General features: G+C 45.0%; 1 protein-coding gene across 1 annotated transcript in view; it reads left to right on the top strand.

Annotated features, from left to right (window-relative positions):
• The window catches only part of celsr2 (cadherin, EGF LAG seven-pass G-type receptor 2), a 46908-nt gene extending 32927 nt beyond the window's left edge, over nt 1–13981 (top strand). The window contains exons 8-34 of the mRNA XM_030778350.1: nt 277–402; nt 2349–2515; nt 3085–3286; nt 3621–3721; nt 3860–4034; nt 4134–4275; nt 4419–4539; nt 4962–5145; nt 5339–5440; nt 5565–5659; nt 5904–6113; nt 6452–6635; nt 6916–7231; nt 9115–9282; nt 9450–9576; nt 9900–10100; nt 10406–10580; nt 10815–10927; nt 11054–11136; nt 11289–11415; nt 11566–11676; nt 11873–12003; nt 12144–12235; nt 12344–12511; nt 12670–12876; nt 13054–13276; nt 13954–13981. Coding sequence (XP_030634210.1) covers nt 277–402; nt 2349–2515; nt 3085–3286; nt 3621–3721; nt 3860–4034; nt 4134–4275; nt 4419–4539; nt 4962–5145; nt 5339–5440; nt 5565–5659; nt 5904–6113; nt 6452–6635; nt 6916–7231; nt 9115–9282; nt 9450–9576; nt 9900–10100; nt 10406–10580; nt 10815–10927; nt 11054–11136; nt 11289–11415; nt 11566–11676; nt 11873–12003; nt 12144–12235; nt 12344–12511; nt 12670–12876; nt 13054–13276; nt 13954–13981 — 4079 coding nt within the window. The remainder of the gene's footprint in view (nt 1–276; nt 403–2348; nt 2516–3084; nt 3287–3620; nt 3722–3859; nt 4035–4133; nt 4276–4418; nt 4540–4961; nt 5146–5338; nt 5441–5564; nt 5660–5903; nt 6114–6451; nt 6636–6915; nt 7232–9114; nt 9283–9449; nt 9577–9899; nt 10101–10405; nt 10581–10814; nt 10928–11053; nt 11137–11288; nt 11416–11565; nt 11677–11872; nt 12004–12143; nt 12236–12343; nt 12512–12669; nt 12877–13053; nt 13277–13953) is intronic.
• The last annotated feature ends 406 nt before the right edge of the window (nt 13982–14387 follow it).

Raw genomic sequence — 14387 nt, 5'->3', positions numbered from 1 at the left:
ACATAAGGGTGTGAGACTCTTTCTGCTCGGTCTGTTGTGAGAACAAACCCTGACGTTCAAACTGTGACGTGGTAAACATTTGTAAAGTCGCGTTATTAAAGTTTGTCAGTCGGACATTCATTTTTATTTTAGAGGAAGGCCACTTGTCACTGCTTGATTCTCACTAACGCATGAATGGTTTAACATCTTTTACTCAAGTAGCTGTAACTATGGAGCAGTGAACTGGGGCATGTAACTATCAATGCCTTACAGTGTCTCCTCATTTTTTTTTCCCAGGATGCTCAGCGAAAAGGCACTTCTGCAACAATAACCCGTGTCTGAACGGAGGCACCTGCGTGAACCTGTGGGGCTCCTTTAGCTGTGATTGTCCACTAGGGTTTGGAGGACGTAACTGTGAGAAAGGTGAGTGAGGTGACACATGGATGTAAGAGGTTTACCCGCCGGATCAGACTGAGTCCAGCCTTGGGCTGATTACCCAACTGGTCATGCGGCAAAGACCCTTTTTTTGGAAAAAATTCCAGTAAAATGAAAAAGCTATGCCAGCCGTCAGAGCTGGCTAATAATACTGTTGTGCTGTAATAACATGGCTCTATGGTGGAGTCTAAACTCATAACTTTTTAACTTTTAAAATACTCTATAATGTAGCCATGTCTTTAATGGATATGTATTAGTTTAATGATCTGTTACTAGTGATACTGTTTTACGAAGCTGACTCTGGTATGGTCTTTAGCATAGTGGTGTAAATGGTGGCATTTTAATGTGTAATGTTACATTTCCATTATGTCAAGACATGAGTGTGAGTGCACATGAGCGACAGATTATATAGGACAGGTCATTATACATTAATGTCCCCATGAGGAGTGGGTGTCACACTCCCTCAGCATGTTGTTTTAAAATGACAGTTTACATAAGATAATCCTCAGTGTCTCCATGTTCCTCTCCCTTCACCGAGACTTTTATAAATGTATGTATGATTTAGTAATATTTTAAACTCTGGGGTAGTAGACAACTGTCTTACAGATTTATGGAATAGGACAGAGAGGGAGGGAGAGAGAGAGAGAGACAGACAGACAGAAAAAGAGAGAGTGAGGAGAAATTGGAGACTGGCCCTCTGAATGCCTGGGTAATTGGTGGAAATCATCCTGACTTTAAATTTAGAGCCAGATTTAAAGATACAGAGGCCCTTCTCACCGCTGAAGACACACTCAGCGACAGAAGTATGGGGGAGGAGGTGCGAGACAACCGGCAAGTGAAAAAGAGGCGGCGGCGGTGGTGGTTTTGGGGGGGGGGGGGGGGGGGGGGGGGTGAGATGTGGGAAATGTAGTCCAAAGGAGTGGCTTAGGTGGTAAAGAAGACGTGACATAGCAGGGTGCCTTTACGCGCTCGACTGCTTCTCCATTAATGCTAAGTGAGGGAGGCCAGGGAAGAGAGACATGACAGCAAAAACAGATTTTGTTTTAAGATTCCTTCACGCTTCAAATTTAAATCTGAAACAGTCTGAACTTTAAAAAAAAAGCTTCTGTGTTTATTGACTCCTACAAAGACAGTTTTATTCGCTGTTTGCTTCTGCAGCGGCGAAGTACCGCCCGTACGGTTCTTCCATAATGCAAGGCAAACGAGTGAGGTTTTTTTCCCCGTTATGTTCTTTGCAAAGTATGCCGTGTTCTCACGGGCCCTTTATCTCGTTCCACGCCGACGAGTGGCAGCTTGATCCAGAGTTATTAAATATTGATCACGGCCTCCTGGGATACAGGATGTTTTGCATCGCTGCGAGAAGACAGATGGGGAGATGAGGGGGGGGGGGGGGGGGGGGGGGGTGAACAGTTTTAACACCCACCAGACAGTCTGTGTGTCTGTCTGTCCTTGTTCATGTCACATACACAGTCACACAATGTCATGTGAGAGATTTCTCACAGGCTGGAGTCAGCCTTATTTACCACGGCTCCTGTTCAGACAGTTACAGCACAGAGATAATACCTTGGCAACTGCAGAACACTGTCCACTTATTCTTCAGTTGATAATTATAGTTCTGGTTCATCTCTCAGTACCTATTGTCAAGGCGTGTGGTCTGTTATAGATCCGTGCTCCTGCTTTGAAGTCCCCCGTTTATTTTCGCAAAACCACAAATATCTGAGGAATTTGCTTTCGAGACGCTTTCTCATTTTCAAAATTCTTGAAAAAACGTGTTCTCGCACTCGCGTCAGGAGATGTCTTTTGTTGTTTTCAAAATCTCTAGTGCTGGTGAACTCCATACCTCCATCTCCTCCTCTCTTAATTCAATTACTCTTTTCCTTGTCTTCTTTCTCCTTCTCTTTATCTCTCTTTTCCTCTTATCCGCTCTTTTGCAGTGATGCCTAACCCTCAGCGTTTCCAGGGCAACAGTTTGTTGCTGTGGAGTAATCTGGCAGTGGTGATCACTGTTCCCTGGCACTTGGAGATCATGTTTCGAACTCGCCAACCCAGTGCCACATTATTGCACATCACAGCAGGACAACACCACAACCTGACCATTCAGGTGAGCTTTAGTTCAGCATTACCTTACTGTACCGCTGTCTTCATATGGACAGACACAACCATAAACAAAAGGATGTATCATGTATCAATGTATCTGCAACCTTTTGATAAGAATGGAGCTGGACCATGGACTGCTACATGCTTATGTACATGGGCGCTACATGCATCCATGTGTATGCTCCCATATGCACCCAGCGCAATCTTACACCACAAAATGATTGTGAAGATGTCAGATGTGGAGAAGAACAGTATAGATTGTACTCCCACACCAGTGCCAGTCTAAGATGGTTTGCATGTACAGTTTAGACTGAAGCTGTAACACATTTGACCTGTTAACAGGACATATGGGGACTGTTCTCTTTTGAGTTTCTCTTTGAACTGCCCATGCATATTCACAGAAATATGATCAAACTCCTGTCATACAGCAATTGTAGATTACTTGAGTTAAGACTCCCTCTGCAGGTCACGTGTGGCGCTGCAGGCTATAACGGCAAAAGTTCCCGAGGTATTCACTGTGTACTGCCTGGACATTGAACCCTCTTCTGTCTGTCTGTGTCCCCCATCTCTCAGCTGAGGGACGGCAGTGTCCTGATGTCTCTGCACAGAGGCGAAGACTCCACCGTGTCCCGGCTGGACGAAGTGACGGTGAATGATGGAGACTGGCATCACTTGCAGCTGGAGCTGCTGGGAGCTCTGGGAGGGACCGCTGCCCGACACAGAGCCGTCCTGTCCTTTGATCACGGCTTCTACATGGTGAGAGAGCAGAACGCGCGTCGCTATCTTCTGACTCACTTGTTATAGTTTTCCAAATTATTCATGCGTTGTAAATATTTATAAATTGTGTTTTACTACATTTTAGTGATGATGATGTCAGACCAAACACAAATTTAGCATTTTCCTGAGAAACATCTCTGAGGACATGGTAGAGGAATTTGTTGTGCATCTCACAGTGAAACCGTCTAGCTCAAATGCTCATCAGTGTGCGTATGTATTTGTCTCAGGGTTAAAGCTGTCTGTGTTATTGTACTGATCTGTCTGTCTGTCTGTCTGTCTGTCTCTCTCTCTCTCTCTCGCTCTCTCTCTCTCTGTTCAGTCTACCATGGAAGTGGACAATAAGCTGAAAGGAATGAAGCTGAAGACTCTGAGTGTGGGTGGCGTTGTCGGGGGCAACGGGAAAGTACAGCACGGATTCCGCGGCTGTGTGCAGGTACGGTGCTGTTGTCCACGCGTCTGTTGCTCAACACATTTCTATAGGGTACCAGACTGAATAAAATAGTGATTAACTCTGTGTTTGTGCGTGTGTTCTGCTCTTTTCTGCTCTTCTGTTCTTCCTGACACATTTCAGGGTTTACGTCTTGGAGAGAGCCCCTCGACCACGGTGTCTCTGAGCATGTCTCAGGCCAGGAAGGTGAATGTTGAACAGGGCTGCAGTGTGCCAGACCCCTGTGTGTCCAACCCCTGCCCTGCCAACAGCTACTGCAGCGACGACTGGGACAGCTACTCCTGCACCTGTCACACTGGTGTGTGTGTGTGTGTGTGTGTGCACAGTCATTTATGAGGGAAAATAATAGTGTGACAGTTACCTTGCTGTATGTGATAAGACTGTGTTTGTCCAACAGGTTACTATGGTAATAACTGTACAGACGTGTGTTCTTTGAACCCTTGTGAGCATCAAGCAACATGCACCAGGAAGCCGAGCTCTTCTCACGGCTATACCTGTGACTGTCCCAGCTCTTACTTCGGCCAGTACTGTGAGAAAAAGTGAGTAGACTGTTATGAAACCTCTAAGCTTAGTTGAGCTGAGGGGGGGGGGGTGTCTATGACAGATTGTGCCACCAGAGTTTCAGCCTCACTACAGCATGTGTACCATATCATTAATGTGTGTGTGTGTGTGTACGCATCAGGACTGACCTGCCGTGTCCGCGGGGCTGGTGGGGTCACAAGACCTGTGGTCCATGCGACTGTAAGACAGAGAAGGGTTTTGATGCAGACTGTAATAAAACCACTGGAGAATGTCGCTGTAAGGTAAGGCCACCCTGCAGAATCTGTAAGAGTCAAATCTCACTCAAAGCTCACTTTTATTCAACGCCCCCCCCCCCCCCCCCCCCCAAAAAAAAAAACAGCCCACAAACTGTAGAATGTAGCATCTCTGTTATTTAGTTCTAAACCTTTTAACTGACTCAAGCCGTATATACTTTAATGGGTAGTGCTGTAAACTATGTTGACATTAACAGGGTACTTTTATTATTTCTCTCTCATGACCTTTACAACCTTTCTGTCTGCTTGCCTGCCCAACTCTTTTTCTCCCTGCGGGCCTGTCTCCACACGCCTCCCTCCTATTCTCTCTCTATTCTTTTCCATTTTTAACTGTAACCCACTGCACTCTCTCTTGCTCTCTCTCTCTTTCTCTCTCTCTCTTTCTCTTCCTCTCCCTCTCGCTCTCTCAGGATAATCACTATCGCCCGGCGGACAGTGACTCCTGTTTGCTGTGTGAGTGTTATCCCGTAGGCTCGTTCTCCAGAGCATGTGACAGGGAGACCGGTCAATGCCAGTGTAAGCCTGGGGTCATAGGTCGTCAGTGTGACCGCTGTGACAACCCCTTTGCTGAGGTCTCACCTAATGGTTGTGAAGGTGAGAATCACCAAATCTTTTGAATGTGTTATTAATATCTCAGGTGCTCAGTCAATAAAAGGAACTCTATGAAGTACCCGTGCATTTTTATAACTTCAACACTTTAATTCTTAGGACTCATATAGACCTTGTATAGTTGTCTTAGTTTAATCTCTCTCTTATGTGTGTCGTGATGTTTCCCTCCATCCTGTAGTGATCTATGACAGCTGTCCTCAGGCTATTGAGGCTGGTATTTGGTGGCCCAGGACTAAATTTGGCCTTCCTGCCGCAGTACCCTGCCCCAAAGGATCCACTGGTATTTCGCATAATCTTTAGTTTCAAGTGTTCAGATTGCATGTGTAAAAATACACAGAGCACTAGTCCTTAGTGTATCCTAAAAGCTGAAACTGATGAGTGTTTTTTTCCCCCCCCTGTCACAGGCACTGCTATTCGCCACTGTGATGAGCATAAGGGCTGGCTGCCCCCAAACCTCTTCAACTGCACCTCTGTCACCTTCACAAAACTCAAAACCCTGGTGTGTATAAAGCACAAGACATCTTCTGTAACATCTTTAAAACATCTGCTGTACATAAGTGCAGCACAACCAAATGTTTCTTTGACTGCATTAGATGTTGGAACAATATGTTTGTTTATATATATATACATACATACATATATATATATATGTGTGTGTGTGTGTGTGTGTGTGTGTGTGTGTGTGTGTGTGTATTATATCATATAGATGGGTTGATGAATTTTGTACTCTTCTCTTTCTCCAGTCTGAGCAGTTGGGACGTAATGCATCCCTTTTGGATTCAGCAAAGGTGCAGCACACAGCAGCAGTGTTGTTCAATGCCACCCAGCACACTGCAGTGTATTATGGCAGTGATGTGAAAGTGGCCTATCGCCTCACTCAGAGTCTGTTAAGACATGAGAGCAGCCAACAGGGCTTCAGTCTGGCAGCTACACAGGACGTACACTTCAATGAGGTACACACACACACACATTTCAACACATGTGACAGCCTTGGCTTACATTTTAACAGCTTTATGACAAACTCAGAAGAAAACATGGACTCCCGTCATGGTACAAATACAGACAATGAGCAAAAACACAAGTTACATTAAATAACTTTGCAGTTCAGACTAGAACAATGCAGTTTAATGGTATAGCTCAGCAGTGGGACACTTGGCGCCAAAAATACATTTTAAGAGTAAAAAACTGGACGTACATGAAGACCTTTGGCTTAGGGCTCCCTCATTCGTGTTTGTGCTCATAAACACTATGGAACCAGGGTGGGTCATGAGTGCGTGTTTTGCTTTTTCAGAAACTGATGCATGTGGGGAGTGCCATCCTGACCCCTGAAACTCGCCCCCACTGGGAGCTGATCCAGCAGACAGAGGGGGGCACAGCGGCCCTGTTACGGCAGTACGAGGAGTACACCAACACCCTGGCCCAGAACATGAGGAAGACTTACCTCAGCCCCTTCACCATCGTCACGCCCAATATCGGTGAGCAGACTATAAACCTATGCTCAGCCTATAAAGCATTGACTGTCATGGGGGCCAAGCCATCTTACATAGTCCTTAACTTACGCATCGCCGGGATTCGGTGGCATCATTTGAGATGATGATGTAAGCACCCACACACGTAAAAGAGTATGAGCTGAGTTGTTCCTTACGTATTGCTTGAGGTCATTGTGAAACAGAGTTGTGAGGGGGGAACTGCTGTTTTGTTTTTGCTGTTTGAGACCAGTATGCGTAACTCTGGCCGTGTTTGTTTATCCCGAAGTGATCTCCATCGATCGTCTGAACAAGATGAACTTCGCCGGCGCCAAGCTCCCACGCTACCAGTCTCTCAGAGGGCCACGACCTCTCGACCTCGAGACGGCCGTGACGCTCCCCGACTCCGTATTCGTGCCCGCGCCGGAGGTCAAGGGGCACAGACATGCTGAGATCTTCCCAGAGGCCGCTGGGAATCAGACGTCCAAGAGAAAAAGACGCCACCCAGAAGAGAGGGATCAAGATGCCATAGCCAGCGTCATCATTTTTCACAGCCTGGCCTCTCTGCTGCCTGAGAGCTACGACCCAGACAAGAGGAGCCTGCGGTAAGACCCAGGAACTGTCCTGAATCCGTAATAAACCTTCATGCTAATTCCAGTGGTGGAGGAAGTACTCAAACACTGTACTTAAGTAAAAGTACAAATAAACAGACAGGAATGTACTCTAGTAAAAGTAAAAGTACCACATTAACCTTTTTACTTGAGTAAAAGTAAGTAAGTACCTGCTTTTAAATATACTTTAAGTATTAAAAGTAAAAGTACTTGCTGGATGTATTCCCTAATGCAATGGTCTACAATATCATAAAGTGTGCCTACTGTATGTATATTTTGTTTAATACATCAATAGTATGGGCTGTGCCATTTTAATTAACAATGCTGCAGATAACACTGGCAAACAATCTCTTATCAATTATTTGAAAGGTTATTGTTTTTATTGTGTTTACCCTCTGTGACACAGTTCACACTTGGACTTACGATTCTGTAAATCAGAATTTCAGGGGTGACCTGCAGAGTTAAATGCCATTAAGCAAAATAAGAAAGAGGACTGATTTATACCTTTGAAAGTTTTTATTTAACTGTAAATAAAACCAAACACAATATAACACAATGCAAAACCATTGTGTTATACTGACTGCAATAAACACATTCAAGTCAAAGTTGTCTGCCTGAAAAAAGGGGTATTAAACACACCTTACAAAGGAATAGGCACTGATCCTAACACAGGATTTCAACATATTATCTATTAAAAAATTTATACTTTTGCCAGACTGTTCTTACAGGAGATGGAAATTTGGTTTGGCTCAATATAAGCATGCCAAGTAGGGTTGACAGTCTGACTTTTAAATTCCATTTCAGTGTAATTAAGACAAAGGTATCTTTAAAGTAATTACTACGATGTTAATCCTGTCATTCTATAATACCAACTCATTTTAAACCTTAACTCTGAAGGAGCACAGGGCTAAAGAGCCCCTAGCCACACAAGCAACATAACCACCGCTGTTCCCGAGATCTAGCATCCAAGCAAACACCCAGGACCAAGACTACATTGCGTTAGCAACATGCATGTGTTACTTGCCAGTTAACGCTAGATTATAATAATTTAATCGTGTTTACTTGTTGCTAGTGGTGCATTTGAACAAGAGGCTAGCTAAGGTTACATAAGACTTCACTAACCTAAATTAATTTAACATGCAAAAGTCAGGTAGCGGTAAGCAACCTAATTTACCTCAATATGTTTCTTCAAATTTGACGGCGAATTTTTGAAAGCTAGTATCTCGTGTTTTCGAGGGAGACAAAGATGGCACCGGAATCTCCATGAATCATTTTTAGAACCGGTTATCTCAAACAGCTCTTTTAAATAAGGCCATGGGTGGTGCATGTCTAATGGCTGAATCACCGTGGTGGCCTCTCTCGAATCCATTTTGGGTGTTTTATCACCGCTTAGTGCTGCTGCTGATGCTGCTGCTGCGGGCGCGCCCCGCTCTTGTTGAAGAAGGGTCTAAAATTACCTGCCCGCTTTGATTGGTTCAGTGGACCAATTCCCCTCTCGCCATTGATTACTTTAAAACTAATAAACAAACAAAAAAACGCAATGTGACTGTAACGTGTAATGCAACGCATTGTAGAAATGTAGTGGAGTAGAAAGTGTAGATACTTGCTGTAAAATGTAGTGGAGTAAAAGTCAAAAGTACCCACAACTAAATCTACTTAAGTAAAGTACAGATACATGAAAAATGTACTTATGTACGGTAACGAAGTACTTGTACTGTCGTGGACGTGGGTGTACTTGTACTTCGTTACATTCCACCACTGGCTAATTCACACAGTAACCCGAGAACTTGGAACATTAAACCGCACCATTGAAGCGGTGTTTAAGAGACACGCAGTAACTGGTTTTTCTACGTGTTTTTGCGTGTTTTCGTTGACAGAGTCCCAAAGCGGCCGGTCATTAACACTCCTGTGGTGAGTATCACTGTGCACGACAATGAGGAACTGCTGCAGCACGCGCTGGACAAACCCATCACCGTGCAGTTTCGCCTAGTCACCACTGAGGAGCGCTCCAAACCCATCTGTGTGTTCTGGAACCACACCATTGTGTGAGTCCCATTCTTTATACGCCCACAGTCAGTGTTACAGACAGGCTTTAATCTCTCGCTGTCGTGGACGTGGGTGTGAAACCTCCTCCCTCAGTTTTCATAGGAACTCAGACCCAGTGTAGCATTTTGAAGTGTGCTGATTATCTGAACTCTGTGTGTGTGTGTAGGCCTGGAGGACATGGAGGCTGGTCAGCCAAAGGCTGTGAGGTTGTGTTCAGAAACAGCACACACATCAGCTGTCAGTGCTATCACATGACCAGCTTTGCCGTCCTCATGGACATCTCCAGGAGAGAGGTGAGAGAGGCTAAAGGGATGATTAACACATAACCACATCAGAAATGACATCAAACAAACCTCACATCAAACTATGAAAAGGCTTTTTCTCAGATTTCACATGAACACCCCATACCTCACAGATTTCACATGAACACCCCATACCTCACAGATTTCACATGAACACCTCATACCTCACAGATTTCACGTGAACACCTCATACCTCACAGATTTCACGTGAATATTTTTTGTGCCCACACACATTTCACTCACTCCACTCACTTCCAGTTTTGTGAAGTTAACCAGAACATCTCTTCCTCGATATTCTTTTTGTCTGGGATTAGAACGGCGAGATCCTGCCTGTGAAAATTGTGACGTGGAGCACAGCTGGCGTGACACTCGGATTCCTCTTCCTCACCATGGTCTTCCTCATTTGCCTGCGAGCTATGCACAACAACAAAACCAGCATTATCAACAACGGAGCCTTCGCCCTCTTCCTCTCTGAACTCATTTTCATTTTGGGAATCGGCCAAGCGGACAATCCGGTAAAGCATCTAAACTCCTCTCGGTTTTGCCTCTGTCATCCTTTTTCGTCTCATGTTCTCTCTCTCTCTCTCTCTCTCTGAACTGTTTACAGTCCTTTAATCCTTTAAAATCCTTTTAAATATTGATTTCCAGTTGAATAGCAATTTACATTTAATCTGTGTATTTTACTTTCATCCTCTGTCATTTCCTCTGATATTCCTGAGGCTGCTAGCCTTTCAGCCCGTTTTGATTTAGTTTTCAGTCTTATCTGACGTCATTTGTGCTCCTAAAATTCACTCTCCCCTTTTCTTTTCTCTCCTGACAGTTTTTGTGCACTGTCATCGCTATCTTGCTACACTTCTTCTACATGTGTTCCTTTTCCTGGCTCTTTCTGGAGGGGCTACATGTGTATCGCATGCTCAGTGAAGTGCGTGACATCAACTATGGCCCCATGCGTTTCTACTACATGATTGGCTGGGGAGTACCCGCCTTCATCACAGGTACAGACACGGAACACACTTGGACAGCTCTGTGCACTGTCCAGTGGACTCAGTATGTAGATCTGTACAGTCCATCTGTCGGATGTAATCATTCATGCTCAATAAAACTCATCTTTTGAGGGCTTCAATGCTGTGGTATTGTGCACCAGTGCTTTACTGCCTCTGATGGTTAACGCTGTATGTACTTTACTGGACTGTGGGTCACTCTCCCTTTGATATTGCTTTGCTCCCCAGGCTTGGCTGTAGGGCTGGACCCAGAGGGTTATGGGAACCCAGACTTCTGTTGGCTTTCTATATATGACACACTCATCTGGAGTTTTGCAGGGCCTATAGCACTGGTGGTGGCAGTGAGTTCAACTTTGCTTTTTAAACTACTTCATTGACAGAATACCACTGTGATCCGTGCGTTTGTTACTCATGCAAACGCGACCGCGCTCTCATGTAGTACTGCATGTACTTCTCTGCTGTTCCAGATGAATATCTTCCTTTACATTCTGGCCTCCAGAGCGTCCTGCTCACCCAAACACCAGAGCTTTGAGAAGAAAGAAGCCCCTGTGTGAGTGACCTTACCCCCGTCTGAGAATGAGCATGGAGTAATACACTGTGAAAAGGCCATGTTAACACACACATGAGAGAGAGAGAGTGTGTGTGTGTGTGTGTGTGTGTGTGTGCGTGTGTGCGTGTTCTGACTCTAAGGTTTCTCTCTAGTTCAGGGTTGAGGACGGCCTGTGGGGTTCTCCTGCTGGTTACGGTGACGTGTCTGTTAGCTGTTTTCTCAGTCAACAGTGACATGATCATATTCCACTACCTGTTTGCGGGGTTCAACTGTGTCCAGGTAACTGTTTTTTTTTTACCGTTAACCTCTTTTAAATCACAAACATTTGTTAAAAGAGTTTCCTCCCATGCTCCCGTAGTAATCATCCTTTTGATCATTGGCTTAACAGCATTGCTTTCTGGTTCTTTTTTTTCTTTTTCCCCATTCCAGGGACCGTTTATCTTCTTCTTCCGCATCGTCTTCAACAAGGAGGCGAGGAATGCCATGCGTTACTGCTGCAGCCGTAAACGACCCGATCACATGATCAAATCCAAGGCCTCAGTGAGTCACACTCTCAGACCTACTTGCCACATGTCGGCAATGTTTGCCGTTAGACTTCAGTTGCACGCTGATGTCCAGTCACCACGGGTTCGAGACTCTCATTTAGACACGCTCTGGTTCTTTTTCAACCAAATGACATATGTAGCTCCCAAGGAAGTATTTTTACATGGTAAGCCATTCCTCTCTTACTTTTTAGACATATAACTGTAACACCAGTTACATGGAGGGGCGCCTGTACCACCTTCCGTTTGGTGAGTCGACCGGTTCTCTAAATGGCACGCTACAGAGCGGGAAGAGCCAACACAGTTACGTTCCATTCATCCTCAGGTAGGGTTCACCAAAACTGAACGATGACCGTAACGCTGCGCGTTGAACGGTTATGGAATAACTTGTGGGTATGATACAGTGATGTCATATTTTGTACAGAGCTCCACTGACGTGTGAAATTTTTCGTTTGTTTTTCTCAGAGAGGATGGAGGAATGAGTAGCAGTCAAGCCCACATTGCTCTGAATGAACATAACTCCTCCCTCTTTCACGAAGTGAAAGAGCATGCAGACGGTAATAAGATTTCTTACAGTTCAGAGTGAAGTCACGTCTAAAGCAGATCTTTCCGTGGAAATCCGTGGAGTTGCTAAATAAATGTTTTGTTCCTGGCGGTGAACACAGATCATGACTCAGACTCGGACAGTGACCTCTCGGAGCTGGAGGACGACCAGAGCGGCTCTTACGCATCCACACACTCCTCCGACAGTGAGGAAGAGGAGGGACCCTACCCTGAGGAGGAATGCTGGGAAAGCATAGCCACCAATGCAGCTAAAAGGCCGCAACCACATGGTACGTCATCATCCAATTACAGCATTGTTCCGCAAGAGACAATATGCGGGGGCCTATTGTTTGAAAGTGATTATGTATGTGGTTTTAATAAGAGGAATAGTATACTTACTATTTAGTTATGGTCTATGACAATGAAATCGCCTTCATTTCTTTTCCAGACAACAGTGTCAGTAAGCTGTACTGGCCAAGCGAGTTTGCGTCGACCACCGGTGAACGTGAGGGACAGATGGGCACCGAGAGACTGAGGGTGGAGACGTTGGCCAACGCTGAGGAGAAAAGTGGAGAGAAAGCAGAGGCTTATGGGAAGGAAAACATGCTGCTGCTACTGCCTAGTGTGCCAAACCCTAATGCACATCCACAGAAAGGTGAGAAGAGTAAAGACAAGACACTGAGAAAACTGACAACACAGGAATCATCACTGAATATTTATCATTCGTTCTCCTGTCAAAATGTAAAATTCGCAGCAAATTGCTTTCTGTGGTGATGTTTTTTCATGAGATTGGTCCTACAGCAACACTCAGCGGTTTTCATCTACCGTGCAGGGATCCTGAAAAAGAAGCAGCTGTCGCCCATAGCAGAGAGAAATGGTCTCAGTCGGATTCATAACGAATTGTCCGTCAACGCGCCAGGCCCCGCCTCCTCCAGGGGCTCCTCCTCCAGTGAGGGTCAGGGGGGCGGAACCAAACCTAGCCTGCAGGATCAACTGAATGGAGTAGCCATGAGCATAAAGGCAGAGACAGTGGACAATGACTCTTCAGGATCAGAGTGAGTGTTTATTGATCTGTAGCACAAGGACCATCTCACAGATGGGATCCAGCCATTCCCACATGACCCAGACAGGAACAGAAAAGAACACAGAGACAGAATTGGGATAGTGAGGCATAAGAGGACATCTGAGGTGCAAAGACTGTTTACACAGCCTTAGGTTGCAATCTGAGGACATGTAGTCTTGATCCCCTTTCGTTTTCATCCTCTAGGAAGTATTTTATTGCGCTTGATTATGAATGCTTGATTGAGTCCAGTTTTTCCAGCTGTGCATGTCACTATACGGTGTTGTTTCCCCATGTTACCACTGTTTGTTGTGTGTCTCCAGCCCTCCTGTGACATGGCTCCATGTATGTTAGGATGTTAGCTTCTCTTTACGCTAGTGTCATCACACTTTCATTGTAGAATCTCAGCGTGACCAGTGGGGAAAACTATGTACTGCACTAATATTGCACTAAGAGAACAGAAGAACAATGATTCAGTTGTTTTCCCCAGAAAATGCTTTAATGTCTAACTCCTTTGGCGCCTTTAGACCACCATGTAGTCCGTCAATTTATGAATATTCTGGCCTCAAAAATAAAAAAAACAAAAAAATGGCACTTCAGAAGCCAGCGATGAACTTTAAAATACTAACCCAGCTCTCCCTTCTGTCTTCTCTCACTCTTCAAATGTCATAGATTCTTATTTTTTAATTTTCTTCATTGAAACACGTGGTCCTTATTGGAAACCTGGATCACTCTTCCAATAGGTCAATCAGTAAACATCCCTCACCTCTGACCTGTCAACTGTCAAAACATTTCACGTTCGTCTCATTCACACAGTGTCTTAATCCATAAGCACTCGTGGTTTTCGTTTCTCTTTTTGTTCCGTTCTTCTTGTTGTGTTGGGGTTTTTTTTCCACATATATTCATACCCATCCCCTGTCCTCCCAACAGCCTTCGTTATACTTCCATGTGACCAGGCTGATGGAGAGGTGTGTCTTTACAGGTCCTAGAGCGAATCCTCCATCTGTCGCTCATCCGAATGCCACACCCGGTTGATTCGGAGAGACGAAAAGAAGAGAAGCGCCTGTGGCGGAAAGTGATGAACGTGCCTCTGTTTGTTTGATCTT

The sequence above is a fragment of the Chanos chanos genome, chromosome 6 (genome assembly GCF_902362185.1).
Source record: "Chanos chanos chromosome 6, fChaCha1.1, whole genome shotgun sequence".
NCBI lineage: Eukaryota > Metazoa > Chordata > Actinopteri > Gonorynchiformes > Chanidae > Chanos > Chanos chanos.
Note: the sequence above shows the minus strand (reverse complement) of the source record. Positions and strands in the feature narration are given on the sequence as shown.